The sequence below is a fragment of the Cyanistes caeruleus genome, chromosome 16 (assembly GCF_971803275.1).
Source record: "Cyanistes caeruleus chromosome 16, bCyaCae1.hap1.1, whole genome shotgun sequence".
NCBI lineage: Eukaryota > Metazoa > Chordata > Aves > Passeriformes > Paridae > Cyanistes > Cyanistes caeruleus.
The window spans coordinates 13,628,246-13,644,072 of NC_141716.1; the positions used below are offsets into that span (position 1 = coordinate 13,628,246).

Consider the following 15,827-nt stretch of genomic DNA (forward strand, 5'->3'; position numbering starts at 1 on the left):
CCATGAGCTGCCAACCTCTGGTTAACAGAGGGCACAGACAGGTCCAGGTGATGACACTGAGAAACATAGCAGGAGCCAGGAATGTGGATAGACACAGAGAGGGGGACAGGAGCCAAAGATTCATGCAGAAGAGCTGACTCTTTGCTGTGCTTGCACTGTGAAGGTGTAACAGCCCAGGGGTTCAAGGTCCCTCCCTGAGGGCATCGAGCTGTTTCTGGGTTCCTGGGCTGCGAATAAATTGTTTTATGGAATGAGACATGTGAGACTACTGTGGGAAGCCTGATCTGACTGTGTGAGAGTGGGGAATGCAGGGACACCCTTCAGCTCACTTGAGCACCACACTGTGATGGGTCTTCAGTTCCAGCAGTGAAAGCCTCTGACCTTTGGCGGTGTGTGAAATGGAAAACTTCCTTAACATTTACCTCCCATGGGCAGCCTATAACCTGCGATTTAAGCACTGGGGAAAGGTGCTCTCCTTCCTATGAAGACACAGTTACACAATTACTCCCTCGAGCGTGCCATTACCGGCCTGTTGCACGCCGCTGAAGGCTCCAGATGTCCGCCCTGTCACCACGCTGTCCGCCCGCCTCACGCCGCCCGGCGCTTCCCGCGGAAGGGGCAGGGCCGCCCCGGCGGAAGCGGTGCCGGGCACTGATGGCGGCGCTGGCGCGGGCCCTGGTGAGTGAAGGGAGGAGGGAGGGAAAGAAGGAGGGGAGAGAGCGCTGGTGCTGAAGGGGTGAGTGGCGTGTGGAGCCGGGGCTGTCCCCGCGCCGCCCCTGTGGAGGCCTCCCCCCGCAGCCCGAGGGGTGTCAGCGGGGGTTGCTCCCGCTTCCCGCCCTGTGGCCTCGCACCCGATGTCTGGCGAAGCAGCGGGGAGAGCTTTTCCCGCGGAGTTTGTGTTTGCAGAAGGGTTAGTGAGGGGTTGGAGTGTGTTTAGGGATGGGAACGGAGCTGGGGAAGGGGCTGGGGCATCAAGAGCGGCTGAGGGAGCCGGGGGGGCTCAGCCTGGAGAAAAGGAGGCTCAGGGGGGACCTTCTGGTTCTGCACAACTCCCTGACAGGAGGCTGCAGACAGGTGGGGTTCGGACAATGCTCCCAGGGAATAAGGGACAGGATGAGAGGAAACAGCTTCAAACTGTGCCAGGGGAGGTTCAGCTTGAACATCGGGAGGAATTTCTTCACTGGTGGTCAGGCATTGGACGGGGCTGCCCAGGCAGGTGGCGGAGGTGTTTAAGGGATTCAGTGCCATGGTCTAGTTGACATGGTGGTGTTGAGGTAATAGGTTGAATTCGATGATCTCAGAGGTCTTTTCCAACGGAATTGATCCTGTGATTCTGTTGTGTAAGGGTTTGGGCTCCTGGTGGGGACTGGAGACAGTGTCTGCCAGTGGAACTCCTCTGCTGGGCTCAGTGTGTGCCCTGGGGGGGTGGGCATTGCCCTTATGGGACTTCCTCCTCTCACTCTGGAGCTGTTTGGTAGCCAGGATAGTGTAAAGATTCCAATTCCTGTGTTACTGGTCAGGCACTGGCACCACCACAGGGCAGTGCTGGAGTTACCATCCCTGGAAGGGTTCAATGCTTGTGAATTGTGGATGTGACACTTGGTGACATGGTTTAGTAATGAACCCAGCAATGCTGGGTTAATGGATGGACTTGATCATCTTAGAGGACTTTTCCAGCCCTAGTGGTTCTGTGATTCAGATTGGAAGGGTTTGGGTTCCTGTGAAAGTGTGGGTTTCCGATGACTCCACTCCTTTCTTCTTTCCCATTCATTTGTGTGCATTTTTTCTTTCTATTAGCCTTTGAAGCATCTGCAGCAGAGTTACTCTTTTTTAGCATATTGTCTAGAAAATACAATTTTGTACCTGGATATGATCTTACATCACCACACAGGGTGGCCAGCACTACTAAGTGGGGACAGATTTCCCAGGAACAGGAAAGGCCTTTGGTATGGGGACAATATCGACTTCTGAAATTAGTTCCCCAGGTACTCCTAGCGATGGCTCAGGGTGTGGTTTCCCCAAGCAAGGTGAGCCCTGCCCTTTCCAATCTCAAGCTGAAAGCTGCCAAGCACAAACCTGCCCTAGAGCAGCTGTAATGCAGTGACCTTGAGTTCCTGCTTTATCCTTCCTCCTCTGCCCTTTCTCTGTGCTTTGTCCTTGCTCTGTTGCCTGCCTTTTTCTTGGTCCCCGTGATCCAAGTGCTGGAGCAGCAGAACAGTGACAACAGGTTCTACAGTTTGAAAGCATTAAAGAGGCAATGGTCAGCAGACAGGGAGGGGGGAACCAGGCAGGAAGGGAGCAGGGAGAGCAGTAGGGAAGCAGTGAGGCACCAGAAGGGCTCAGCTGTCTGTGGAGCTTCATCCCTAGGGCAGGGTTTGCAATCAAAACTGCTTCTGAGGGGGAATGATTTGCCTTCTGGGCTTACCTGTCCCTGGGCAGCTCTTCAGCCAGCTGCTGCTGGCATTCATGTAGCAAAGTAAGCTGATTTGATTTTTCAGCCTGACCAGAAAGGTTTCTCCTTAGAGAGGAGATGATGTAGTTATTTGCCATTTTTGTGATCTGAAGTATGCTCAGCTTCAGCTCAGGAATTGTTCCTCCCTGGCATTTCTCAGTGCCTGTTTCTGCATTAGAATTTAGTGGTTGCCTAATGGTATGAAAACGAGTCTTAAAACTTTATGTATTTCTTTTACTGGAAATAAGGAAAATTTGGTTTTTGTCTGACTTTGAGCTCCTGGTATATGATATAGCCATGACATTTTAGCTCTGCTCCTTAATACTGGCATTATTATAAACCTGGCTTTTGTCCAAGATACCTTGATAAATAGCTTGTCTGCTACCTAAGACTTTCCTTAAGGTTGCCAAGAGGATTTAGAAGACTAGTGATATTCTTTCATCTCTGTCTTGACAAGGCAGCTGTCTGCAGACTATTCCTGAGTAATCCTGTTCAGTCTAGGCTTGGTGCGTTTTCTTTCAGCCAAGGGGAGAAGCAAAAGTAGCACTTGTAATATGAAAGGAAGGCTGTGTTCTGCAGAGTGATTCTGGCTTACAGAAAATTCCTTAGCTCCTCATATTCCCTGCTATCTTCTGGTGTCTGTTTTCTTCATTACTGGATTATTTATCACATCTCAGCTTTTAAGTGTGCTTATGCTTATTTTTTGTTTTCATATGTCTCTGTCCAGTTTTGTTGCATTTGTGCTTTTCAGAATGTTCAAGCTCTAAGCCATATCCCAACCTGGGCATGTTAATCAGAAAAAAGTTCTGTCAGATCCTTGGAATCTCGTAGTAATTGCTCACAATAAAAGGTTGCTTCTTCTCACTGCAGTGTTTGTTAAACTGTTTGTGTCAGAACACTAGATTATCTCAAAAAGTACTTTGTAAGACTCAGCTGAAATGTTTTTTTTTAATAGAAACATACAATTTTCATAATACCATTTGCTGATGGTGATGTTATGTCCAAAGATCAAAAGCCCAAGTAGTCTTGCTACAGTAGAAGCTGGAGGGTGTAGTAGCAGTGAACACTAACCACATTTGTCATGGGACAGGATGTCTCCCTTTGCAGTTTTTAAAACCCTAAATCAGTTTCTTAATGGCTTCAAAGTGCAGCTCTAGGAGGAGTTGAGGGACAGCCTGCAAGGCCCATGGCCACACCTGAGGGACAGCTGGTGACTATGCAGTTCACAGGAGGGGAACAGGAACTCAGGTTGGTTTGTGTTGGTTCCTCTGGGTACATCTGCTCCTCTTGTGGTTGTCCTTTCACTGGACACCACCAGGGACAGTCTGACTGCCCACCCCACCAGATATGAATAGAAATTGATAAGATTTCCCTGAAGTCTTCTTTTCTGAAAACTAATCCTCTCCTCCTATGTTGGATGCTTCAGTCTCTTAATCATCTTTGTGGCCAACCAAAAATGAAGCAATTTTTATTAGAAAATGGCATCTCCATCCTAATAAGATACACATTATTTCCAGTATTAATGTAGTGCATGTATGAAGGAGGCAAATATTGTATGAACTTGAATATTGCATAAAGTGAAAGGTGCAAAGAAAGTGCAGGCAAAAAAGGCCCCACCTCTTCTTTGTACTGCTGATATTTTCATGACAGAAAGTAATTATCTTCACTGAAATTTATTGGGACAATATGTGCTTTTGGAATATGAAAATTCTTAGCTGTGCCTGGGTAAAGTAAGGGAATGACACATAAAAACTGAATTGGAGGAGGGCTTTTTAGAGCTTACTCAGTCAATTGAAGAATGCTTCTTAAGCATTTGAATTTATTATATAGACAGAGAAGTTGTGGTGTGGTTTTATGATGTAGACAGCCCACCATTTCATTCCATTCATCTGTTTCTGCCATCAGACTTGGATTGGATACTTGTACTGGGAGGCAAAATATTTTTATAATCAAAATTTATACTCCAGTCAAGTACAGGTTGGGAGTTGAATCTGAGGATTGTTAGAATCATGGAATATCCTGAGCTGGAAGGGACTCACAAGGATCATTGGGTCCAATGCCCAGTCCTGCACAGACACCCCAACAGTCCCAGTCTGTGCCTGGGAGTGTTCAAACGCTCCTGGAGCTCTGGCAGCCTCAGGGCTGTGCCCAGCACACTCTGGGAAAGAACCTTTCCCTGATCTCCTGACCCTTCTCCTCGCCCCCCTGACACAGCTCCATGTTGTTCTTGTCATATGAATGAATAAAACCTGTGGAAACAGAGAGACAGTTGAACTATTTCTGCGTATTAGAGTCCTTTTCTTCATTGCTCATCTCCTCATTGCAGAGCTGCCAGACTGGAGTAACCCAATGGACAGCAGGATGCAGTGGATTGCTACAGATTGCCGCAGGCCCGGGCTGGTGTAGGCGGATGTTCTGCAGTATTTTCCAGGTATGACATCAGAGCATGTTCAAGTGAATGATCTTAAATTACCAAGAAAAAGTCATGGTTTTTCAATAAAGAGGCTTCCAGAAGTGATGTCTTTACTGTGTATTCTCAAAATACCAAGGCAAGTCAAGAGCTCGCTGCTGCTGCAAGAGTGAGCTCCCACTCTTGTTACATGTCCAGGTGTGTCTTTTAATAGACTCTAATGATCTGTCATGAGAAAATTAAATGCAGAAGTCCAAATGGAGGTGTTACTTTTCCAAATGAGCTATTACAAGCCAGTCATGTTTGCATGCTGTTTCCAGCATTTTATTTTAGAGAACACTTTATAGAACATCTCCACTGTACAGTGGCCTTGGACTTCCTACTACTGATGGATATTAACCTTGCACAGCACATTTAGTGTTGTTCCAGTGGAAGCTTTGCAGTTTGGCTTACAGTTTTGGGACAGCCAGCATAGTGCCAGAGTCTGTCTGTGCAGAGTAAATCAACTAGAGCATCATGTAATAGCAGTTAATGATAAAGGGGTGAAAAATATGTAGGAAATGGGAATAGATGCCTACTACTAAAGCAACAGTTCACACCAGTAGCCCATGATGTTGGGACTAGAGGTGGAAATGAGCAGTTGTGAAGTTATTAATGAAATTTGGCTTACTCTACATTCAGTATACATCTGGGGATGACTGCTCTGGACAGCATATTTACTTTGTCTGAATTAATTGATAAATAAAGTACTGCTAAGTTGGGTGTGCTGGGAGGCTGTGAGAGTGTTCTGTTCAGTCTGCAGCTTCTTTCCCAGGGATCCCACTTGCTCCTACTTGAGAGTTTTCTTTGTTGTGCACTACCTCTGTGATTGAAGTTATGTGCTCTGAAGTCATAGGATCTGTAGTGGTAGCTTTTACGCTGCAATTTGTGTTTTCTCAAAAAACTGTCTTTGTGGACACAAAGACAGTTGAATGGGCTATAAAGTGGTAGATGAAAATAGCTATTTGTCTGCTAAGTCAGAAAAAACAATTCTTTATTAAGACACAAACCCCATAATTAGAAGTAGTGTGAGAGTCAAAGTGGAGAGTCTGTGGCTTTTGAGTACAGTGTTCTGCCAGTCCATTCCATCAGAACATTTATGGAACACTGGAAAATGTGGTGTGGAGCATTAAGCATAGACAGCAATTTTTTCATAACAGTTGTTATAATAAATTTGTGCTTTTTGTGATACAGAGTTTTTTGGGATTAGCCACAATTAATTGACTTGGAAACAAAGTACTGGTGGCTGATGTAAAGTTAAGTCAGTGGTCTCTTAATTTTTCTTCTTTTCTTTTATCATTTCTACTAGAGACACAAGGCTGGTCCCTTCCAAATCTCTAAATTCTGTGGTGGATTGATTCAAGCCAATGGAGCCATCATAAAGCAAAACAGATCCTTTAACAATATAAATAAGGTGAGAAGAGTTGGGTAATTTTATTGTTGGAGGGTGCATGTGCTAGGGATTCTACAGAAACAGGAGGCAAAACACTTCTCAGAACACAGAGGTTCAGCCTTTTCTCTAAGATGTTTTAGTGTAATGTGAACAATGGGACTGGTAATTTGAGAAGGAATTCTGTTCCTTTTCAGAAAATGAAGGGCTGGCATAGGAAGGTGCAGTTACAGTCGGGTTATCAGGGTGACAGTTGGCATTGACAAGGCTGAGGTCTTCCTTCCAGTGAGGAAAGAAGTTAAATCAGGGTGTTGGGGGCAGATGTTCCTTCCAAACATACTAGAAGTGACAAGATGTTTCCTGATTCTTTAGTTTGGGAATAAAGTGTGGTGACAGTTTTGCTATCTTCTAAACACAGAAAATTGTCATGCAGTCTCATAACAGCTAATTATTGTGTAATAATTCACTGTTCATCTGTACTATTTTGTTAATCTGTGGTCTGTGTGTCTTGTACATGCATTGTCTTTTGTTTCAGAGTAGAAGTTTTCTGAGGCATTAATCAACTCCATAAGATCAATTTACCACTTAAACTAAGGATGTTAGCATCTCTCAACTAATAAATATTCCGATATTGCTCTTGTTAATCCAGTGTGAAGAAAATGGCAAAATGGAGTGCATGGATGAGAAATGAGAGGACAGAAGGAAAAAGAGTTAGGGACTGATGAGTAAAACTTACATGAAAATAACAATCACAATTTGCTATCTAGATAATAGTGCCTTTTGCTGGTATGGAGTTAGAGGTACATACTAAGAAGGAATTTAAATTGGTTACTTTGACATGGACAGTAAAAATGACCTAAAAGCAGAAGTCTGCAAGGGAAGAACCCTTGCCTGTTCATTGCATTTAATTTTTAACTAGGGGTTTTCCTTCTTATAGTAAATTTTTCAGTGTTTTTGAGCTGTTAAGATAAAGCAAACATTTTGCATGCAGAGATTGAAGCATTTACAAAGGGGTTGCACAGTTTATCACAGCTAGAGTTGTAAAGTTGTAATCCAGACTCCCAAACATGGTTCATGCCCCTAGTCCCCATTCCTGCCTGCACTGCTCTGAGACAGCACTTGCAGAGCAGATCTGGGAGAGCAGTGGGTGATAAGACAGTAGATCAAACAAACAAACCACGGCAGTGCCATGAACATCTTCAAGTCAGGACTCAAGATTTGCTTTTTGTGCTTTGGAAAGGGCAAGGGGAGGGGTACAAGGGTTGAAAGATGGATGGGGAAACTTCCCAGTTAAAATAGCCATGGTATAAGAAGTCAGGCAGGATTTATGACCAGAGAGGAAGCAGTTTACAACACTGTAGGTTTGAGGCGAGTTTTTGGACTGCAACTTCATTATTTTGAATAGAGAAGTACTTACTCGTCTTTGAAATGTGAACTTGACTATGCAATCCTGGTGGGAAAGTGGTTTGGAATTAATGGTGAGCTCCAGATGTTTCAGTTTATGTTTGGTGTCAAAATTAAAATGATTCTTTGCTTTAAGCACTGCATTTCAGGTATTGAGCAGGAAAGGCAGCCTGAGGTAGGCTTTTGTCCCTCGCCCAGTGTTTTGATGAGCTTGTTTTGAGTGAGTTATAAAATACATTTTTTAAGTTCTCTCTCTCTCTCTCTCTCTCTGAGTTGTGGTTTCAGCCCAGCTGGCAACTAAGCACTGCACAGCTTCCCACCTCCTCACCCCAGTATTTCCTAGATCTGATTTTACAGACACTTATAGGATTGTTTAATTGCATTTGGCTGCAGTCCTGGCACTGGCAGGATGAGCTTCAGGCCTCTATCCATAGGTTGAACCAAGCACTCTCTACTTAAATCCTTCACCATCTCCTGAGCTAGTCCAGGCTGCCTTGCAGAAGAATGAAGCAAGAAACATGGCATCTCGTAGAAAAACCTGCTTGTTGGTTAGCCATTGTTTTAGTGATGAGATAACAACAGATGAATTGAGATAATTTTGGTTTTTAACTTTCTCTTCATAGTGAAAAACCTGTACAGAGTGATATTTCATGTGCATTTGTAGATAAGAGGCATGTAGTGAAGTTCTGCCTGGGTTCACTAGAGGTTCCGTGTAATTTGAATTCCTGTGGAGGAGATGAATGTTGACTTAGTGAGTGTGGCAGTGGTTATTGGACACAAGTTCTGCCTTGAGTAGTTCCTATCATTGCCTGTCTGGAGGGGGGTTATGGAGTTCTGATAGAAGGTTAGGAACCATTTGTAGTGTAGCAGGGAGTATTGCATCGTGTAATCCTGAAGAGAAGATACTAAAAATTGGTTTAAATACCCATGTACGTGTCAATGGCATCACTGGGTCCATCACGTGTGGCAGAGGGTGGGATGTGCCTCTGCACACATTGGTAAGAGGGGATGTGGTAAACATGCTTAATGACCAACATTCAGGGGTGGAAATGAGTATCACAGGAAGTCCTGGGCAGTGTTACACTGTCTGGGTGGTTGACAGATAGTAAAATGGTGCTGAGTGTGTTTCTCCCCATTTACCTGAATGCTAGGCATGGCAGGATTCAAGCCACTGGCAGCAATCCCTGGGCAGTGCACAAGTGCAGAGTGTTTTATCTCAAATGCTCAGGCCTGGGTGTGGATATACACAGAATCACTCACAGAATCACTAGGTTGGAAGAGACCTTCAAGATCAAGTCCAGCCCAGCCCTAAAACCTCAACTAGACAATCCATCACAGGGCTGGATTCTGTCTCAGAGCTATAATTTTTGTCACCTTTAGTGTTAGTTTTTAATTAAGTACAGCAACTTCTGCAGAGTATTGATCTGTATTTTAACCTGTATCTTAATATGTATTTACTTACCATTCATGCCATTTCAAAAATTACTATAATAGTGCTAGGAAGTCTATAGAGAATGATCAGAAAGGGGAAAAGCTTTCAATATGAGAATAGTCTATTTTAGGACCCTTGTAAACTAGGCAGTGTATGTATAATACTGGCCTATAAAAGTAATAAAAGTTACTGGGAAGTGGGATAGGAAATGGTTGTTTGCAGATTCTTATGGGAAAATTGGGAGCATCCAAGTATCATAGAATAGTTTGAGTTGGAAGGGACTTTTAAAGTCCCATGTAGTCCAAATTACAAGTTGTATTTAGAAAAGCCACAAGGAATTGCTTTTTGTACACAATTAAACTGTGAAACCAAACACACCACAACTTTGTATTACTGAGGTTAAATAGTTTCAAAGGCCAGGATACTGAAGGTGTATCCAGTTGGACCTGACAAAAAAAAATAAATGAATAGCTGCATTTTCTTATGCAGGAATGTCTGTCAAAAGCTGGACAGGTACATCCCAGAAGGCTGGGGCCATGTGTGCTGTATTTCTCTGCTTTTGTGTCTTCCCCAAGGATCTGCTCCTGATCTTTGCTGGAGTTGGCATCCTTGTCTCATTATTTTCACAGATTATAATGGCTCTCAGCTGTATTTCCTCAAGTATATGCAGGAGATGAATGTGCAATAGATAGGTTTGAAGTAATTTCTTGTTAGCAAAAAGTCTATACTACATACTTAATTCATGGAAATTATTTGCTGGAGTACCAGTGGTGATCACAGCTGGCTGATGGCTGCTGCTGCAGTGCTTAGAGGCAGAATGCCATAAAGTTTTCTTACCAGTTGTGCTGCTTTGGGTTAGGGAAGAGTAAATTTTCTTCTCGGTAGCTGGTATGGGCTGTGGTTTGGATTTGTGCTGGATACAGCTCTGATAGTCCAGGCATGTTTTAGTTACTGAGCAGGGCTGACACAAGGTTGAGGCCTTTCCTGCTTCTTACCCCACCAGTGAAGTAGCTGGGGGTGCACAAGGAGTTGTGGGGACACAGCAGGGACACAATAGGGTCAGCAGCTGACCCCAGGGACAGTCCAGACCATCCAGCGTCATTCTCACACATGAAATTTGGGAAGAAGGGGGGCGTGGGGAACTTTGGTGTCATGTTACTCTGATGGAGCCCAGCTGTCCTGGGGGTGGCTTAGCACCTGCATGCCCTGGGGAAGTGGGGAATGAATTCCCCCTTTGGCTTTGCTTGTGTCTATGGCTTTTGTTTTACTGATTAAACTTCCCTTATCTCAAGCCCAGAATTTTCCCACTTTTACCCTTCCAAATCTCTCCCCCATCCCCACCACAGCATCAGCCCAGGGGTGTTTAAGGTGTGTAGTGGGTCTAGAAGAGAACATTTATCTTCATGTTTACAGACACTGCAAATCATTCCTGACTAAGTACTTCACTGATCTGAATTTTCTGCAAGTATGTAGATTAACTGTAAGGGGAATTACAGATTAACAGTCTGGGGGAGCTCTTGGGTAAGAATGGTGGGTTCATGTTATCTTCATTAGTTTTAAAACAGAGCTGATTGGTTTGTATAATGTATAATTACTGTAGAATGCCTGTGAGAAGAAGGGGTGGAATGTGAAAGGTTAGCTTTATTTTCTCTGTTTCTGTGATTTCTTTGCTCATTTTATCTGCCAAATATTGAAGCCCAAGTAAAGACATGTAGAATTAATATGGGGGTCTAGGATAGGAGCCATATTCTGGAAAGCAGGTTTCTGTAACTATTTGAATATGAGCTACCAACGGGATGTTGTTATCACAATGGTTATGCAATGTTTGTATTCATAAACAGAGGAATGGCACATATGAAAACCAGTGGAATGTTTTCAGGAGAGACCTAAACAGTGTTTAGTTTGTTGAACAAAGAAAGCAAGCAAAAAATCCCTAAAATTCTCTGTTACATTTGTAACTTTGCTAAGTAAAATGTGTCAGATTTAAGTGCTGAGACTGAAATGTGTGCTATTTCAATTTTACAGCATCTTTCTGCAAAGGATTCCTTGCAGCCATCTGAAGAAAAAGTGGGTGCTTTTACAAGGATAATAGAAGCAATGGGGTTCACAGGACCACTCAAGTACAGCAGATGGGTAAAGTAGTAATTTAATAATTCTTTTGGTTGTTTGATAGTTCTAACAAGCAGACCAAAAAGACTCCACATTTTTTTCTTATGATAGGAACAGTACATAATGGAAAGGGTTTAATGTAAATTCCTGTTTTCTGATGTGAGGAATTAATAATCCAGATCTTGAACCTCCATTATGTATTGCCATCATTGACATATGCAACAATACTGTATTTGGTTTGTAGAGTCTAAATCCTTCTTGAATTTCTTCAGATATCTGATTTTCACTTCATTTGTGCACCAAAGAACAGAGTAAGAGCCTTACCAGGAGGGTCTGCTGAGCAGTCTGTGGTGAGATGTGGTTGCTGTTCATATCACTGTTCAGTGGTAGCTGACTAGGCCAGAGTCACAAATAGGTCCTTCCCCTTCTCTTTTTCTTTTTTAATAGTCCTTTCATAAAATGGTTGTTAACATGAACTAAGTGAGAGCAGCTCTGTGAGAGATGCTTTTGGTTCCTTATGTGGAAGAAAGAAGATGACACTCTTAATTTCTGTTCTCTGAACTAAGGAAGAGTACAAAAGAATGAGAGGAAAAGGCAGGTTGAAGGAAGGACTGAGCCAAATTGTGTTGAAATTAAAACAAGTTACTTGAATAAAAAGATTAGAAATAGTAGAAGTTTTAAGGGGCTTTGAATATCTGCAAGGCAGAGTGCACCTCTTCAGAGACTGATTGAAACTGTTGCTGATTGCAGGCTGCACCTCAGAAACTGTAAAGCAAAGATAAATGCAGGCTTAGTTATTTTGGTTAAAATCAGTTGCTTTAATCAGGTGATGCTAAACCTCTTGAGAGTGTAGTTTCTCTCCCATGTGCTTGTGTACATATTGTTGTAATAAAGATTCTTGTTAGCTCTAAGTGTTGATTTCAGAGTTCTCCTTAATTGCTGCTCTTTACTGCCTGCTTTTGGCTGGGGAACCTGGGTTGGGAGAGAGTTATTTTGTGGTTAGGGCCCAGGAGACCTGAGTTCATTTTTGGCTTTGCCCGTGCTCTCTAGGAGATCTTTGAGAAGTTTCTTAATATTTCTCTTGCTTTTTTCTGTTTTATTCTCCCTTCCCCCACATTTCTTCTATACCCTAAAACTTCCATGATTAAATTTCATCAGTTTCTCCTTTGTTACCTGCATTATTTAAGGGCTGGATTGTGGGGACTGTTTTTTACAATATGTTTTTAATGTCTAGTAATGCCTGCTCTGGGGCAGTGACACTCACCAGGGAGATCTCTGCTCACAGGCCAGGCAGTGTTTCCTTTAAAATGGAAACCTTCAGAACTCCTGTAAGCAATGTAAATCATTTTACTTCAAGAACTTTAGATGTATGTTTGATTTTTGACAGAAGCCTGAGATTACTGAATAAGAAAATTAATGGGCTCCTGTGTTTCCTCAGCAATCAGTTGCAACTTCTTTATTTTCCTTTTGGTTGGAGGAGACACAAATAACTACTTTGGTGATTTGAACTGCCATTTAGCAGGCAGGGTGCTCATCCCTGCAGTAGGGTGATCACTGGCATATGTCACTAGAAAAAACAAAAAACCAAACCAGAGCAATCCAAACCCAATGCCATTTCTCTTTAAGATTTTGCTATTAGTTATTGTGTTCTTTGAAGCTTCAGCACACGTGTCTGTGTTGTAGATGATGGACTGGAGGTGTTTTGGGTGCAGTGGCAGACCAGGAACAAAATGAGAAGTGCCAAGGCACCCAGGAATACCTTGTGTTGTTCATCATTTAAGATTCCTTTCTCACTTTTATAGTCAGTAAAGTGTCACTTTTCTAGGAACAAAAAAGCTATTTTTAGGACATGTCTGGTATGTGACTTCTTCAATATTTAAAACTTAAATTACACAAAACAATCTTAGTGGTATACATCACTCTTTCTGTAGTTATATCAAGTATTTTAACACACTAGATTTGGAAGGATATTCAGGGAGACAATTTTTTTTCCTTTAAGGCAAAATTCATTATACTCATGCCATTACTGGCAGATCTAATAGTTTAACATGCTTCCGAAAATCTCAAGTGATGGTGATTCTCAAAAGAAGTGTTTTCAGAAAATGGCAGTGTGTGGAACAAAGCCAGTAGTGTTCACCAGCTCTAGTGATGAATGCTTCAAGTGTTGTCTTTTCTTTTTGTTTAGAAGATCAAGGTGGCAGCGCTGCGCATGTACACATGCTGTGTGGAGAAAACTGACTATGAGGAGTTCTTTAACAGTAAGTGGTGGACTGATGGTATTTGAACTGCTTCCCTGGTAAGAGAACTTACAGTGGAATTAGGTCACTGGATATATTTATGCCAATTAATGCAACAACAAAAAGACTAGTCAGACCCTACCAGGGCCATAGTCAGCTGGAAGGGGACTGTTCTGCAGCATTCCCTTAAGCTCTGGACTGACAGGGGTGCAAGGGCAGGCTCTGGAGTCTGGCATTGTTACATTTTCGCTGCTGCAGTGGGGAACAGGAACAGGGGTGGAATGGGTAAAACTCAGAATGTCCTGGACTTCAAAGGATATTGCCATTTTTTATTACAAGGGGTGAGCTACACTAAGAATCCAAATACCTCTTCCCTTTTTATGGTGGTCAGATGGTCTCTGTATCGTACGTACCCTGTGCCATCCCCAGTATAACTGTGATGCAGGTAAAGGAGTCTCTCCCATCCACTACTGCACAACTTTTTTATGATACAAGGTCAGTTAGATCACAGGGATCACCTGTCTCTATCACCTTACAACTTAAGAGACTTTCTACATTTTTTTGCTACCCCCAACAGCATTAAATCAGGACACATCTCTTGACTGGGTAGAGTATGACTAAAACAGAGATACAAGTCTCTCCTATAAGTATGTAGGTGTATTAGTGGCTTGGATGGGGATGTTTTTTTTGATGTTGTACACAGTGCTTCTTTGCTATTAGCTAAAAAATCTGTTAAACTTCGAATAGTTTCAAATCTGTCTGTGAAGGGAGAAGATGTACTTTTGAGACTTATGTAGCTTTTTTCAGATTTTTTTTTCCTACTTGAATTATTTCCCATGTCAGTGTGATTTAGCTGGTAGTAAACCCATTAGCTGGATCTGGCCTGTAACCTGGATTCCTGAGCTACCAGATGCTTTCTTAGAGCACAGGTTGGGGCTGCTGCCTCAGATCAGCTGAAGGGACACCTTCATCCATTGCAGAGCTTATTGAGCATGGTTTGTTACATGGTGTTGCTACTGCAAAATTTTCAAGCGTTTTTCAAAAAATTTTCCAAACCTGTGATGTGGCTTTGGTGGTTTCAGGAGTGAGAGAACTCTGTTAGCAGTAGCATTCATCACTAGTGATCAAAACTTGAGAACCTCGTTTTCCCTGTGCACACCCTCTCCCAGCTGTGTGCCCTCCCAGGCTTGCTCAGATAGGGTCTCCTCTGTGGTATTTACCTCTAAGACAAGGGCTTTGCTGTCTTTAACTGGTGTTTCACTACCCCTGTTTAATTGTACAAAGGCCTATAAATGTTGCCCTAGCTTAAAATTTAAAGGGATTTCTAAACATATCTGTGGAAAAAATACTGGCACATATTTTCAGGTTCAATACAGAGTAAAATAGCTTCAGTTGTGTTTTTGATGTTGGCTTACTGTCTTGAAAAGAAAACATGTATTTTAAAGAGTAGGACATGTTTGCATGGACTTGAGAAAGTTGTTGCCTAAGGAACAAGACAGTCTTCTGAGAGTGATGGAGTGCATGATGCACTCGCTAGTGGTGTAAGAACACCTGTGGTGTGGGGGCCAGTGCTTCTGGTTCCAAAGAAATCATTGTTTTCCTATCAAAACAGGTAAAAAAAGTTTCTTTTACGTCTGTCTACATAGAAATGCAGCTGTTTTGGGGGATTAGCTCAAAAATTTAACAGGCTTGTGATCCATGTTAAAAAGTAGTTCCCCTAAAATGCAGGCAGTGTGAGATGGGCAGGAAGCTTTTAACATGGTTTTGCCATGGAGAAGCTTTAGGCTGTGGTTCCATGGGCAACTGAGTTGAAGTAGCAGCCAAAGGGGAAAGTCTCATGTCTTCATCTTCCTGTGCCCCTGTTCTAGGCTGCAGAGTTATATCCTTGGTGAACATTCAGGTCACTGAAAGAGAACAGCCCAGTTTACTGACATTCTGGTTTGCTGTATTGGTGAGCTAAAGTGGCACATGGAAGGATCTGGTGGAGAGCAGCCGTGGCACAAAGCAGCTGCTAGGGAGTGAATAACTGAGAGGGGAACATGGCATGGAGCAAGATACCAAACTTTCGCTTGAGTTTACCATGTCTTCATCAAACTGTGTCAGGTGTGAGCTGTTTTTTTCCTTTTGCAGCTAAAGATGGACATTACTTAAGCCCATTGCTCACTACTGAAGGAGCAGCCTGAGGGACTGGTAGGAAGAAAAGCAAGTACCTGTGAACTGTGCCATGGTGCTGCAGCAGCAGAGCAGTGCCCAAGCCTGTGCCCTGTGGGTGCTGTGGCTCTCCTGATGCCCACAGGGCACTCCAGGTCAGGATGGTGCTGTCTGAGCCACAGCCGTGTCCTGACCTGAGCAAT

At 43.1% G+C, this 15,827-nt stretch overlaps 1 protein-coding gene across 2 annotated transcripts in view; it reads left to right on the forward strand.

Moving 5' to 3' along the window:
- Positions 1-552: 552 nt before the first annotated feature.
- The window catches only part of UQCC1 (ubiquinol-cytochrome c reductase complex assembly factor 1), a 46,958-nt gene continuing 31,683 nt past the window's right edge, over positions 553-15,827 (forward strand). The window contains exons 1-5 of one of the 2 annotated variants that reach the window (XM_023940086.2): positions 553-678; positions 4,779-4,883; positions 6,211-6,315; positions 11,153-11,260; positions 13,422-13,494. In XM_023940086.2, the coding sequence (XP_023795854.2) occupies positions 556-678; positions 4,779-4,883; positions 6,211-6,315; positions 11,153-11,260; positions 13,422-13,494 (514 nt within the window). In that variant the 5' untranslated portion in view covers positions 553-555. The remainder of the gene's footprint in view (positions 679-4,778; positions 4,884-6,210; positions 6,316-11,152; positions 11,261-13,421; positions 13,495-15,827) is intronic. The other variant, XR_015277133.1, reaches the window with a different exon arrangement.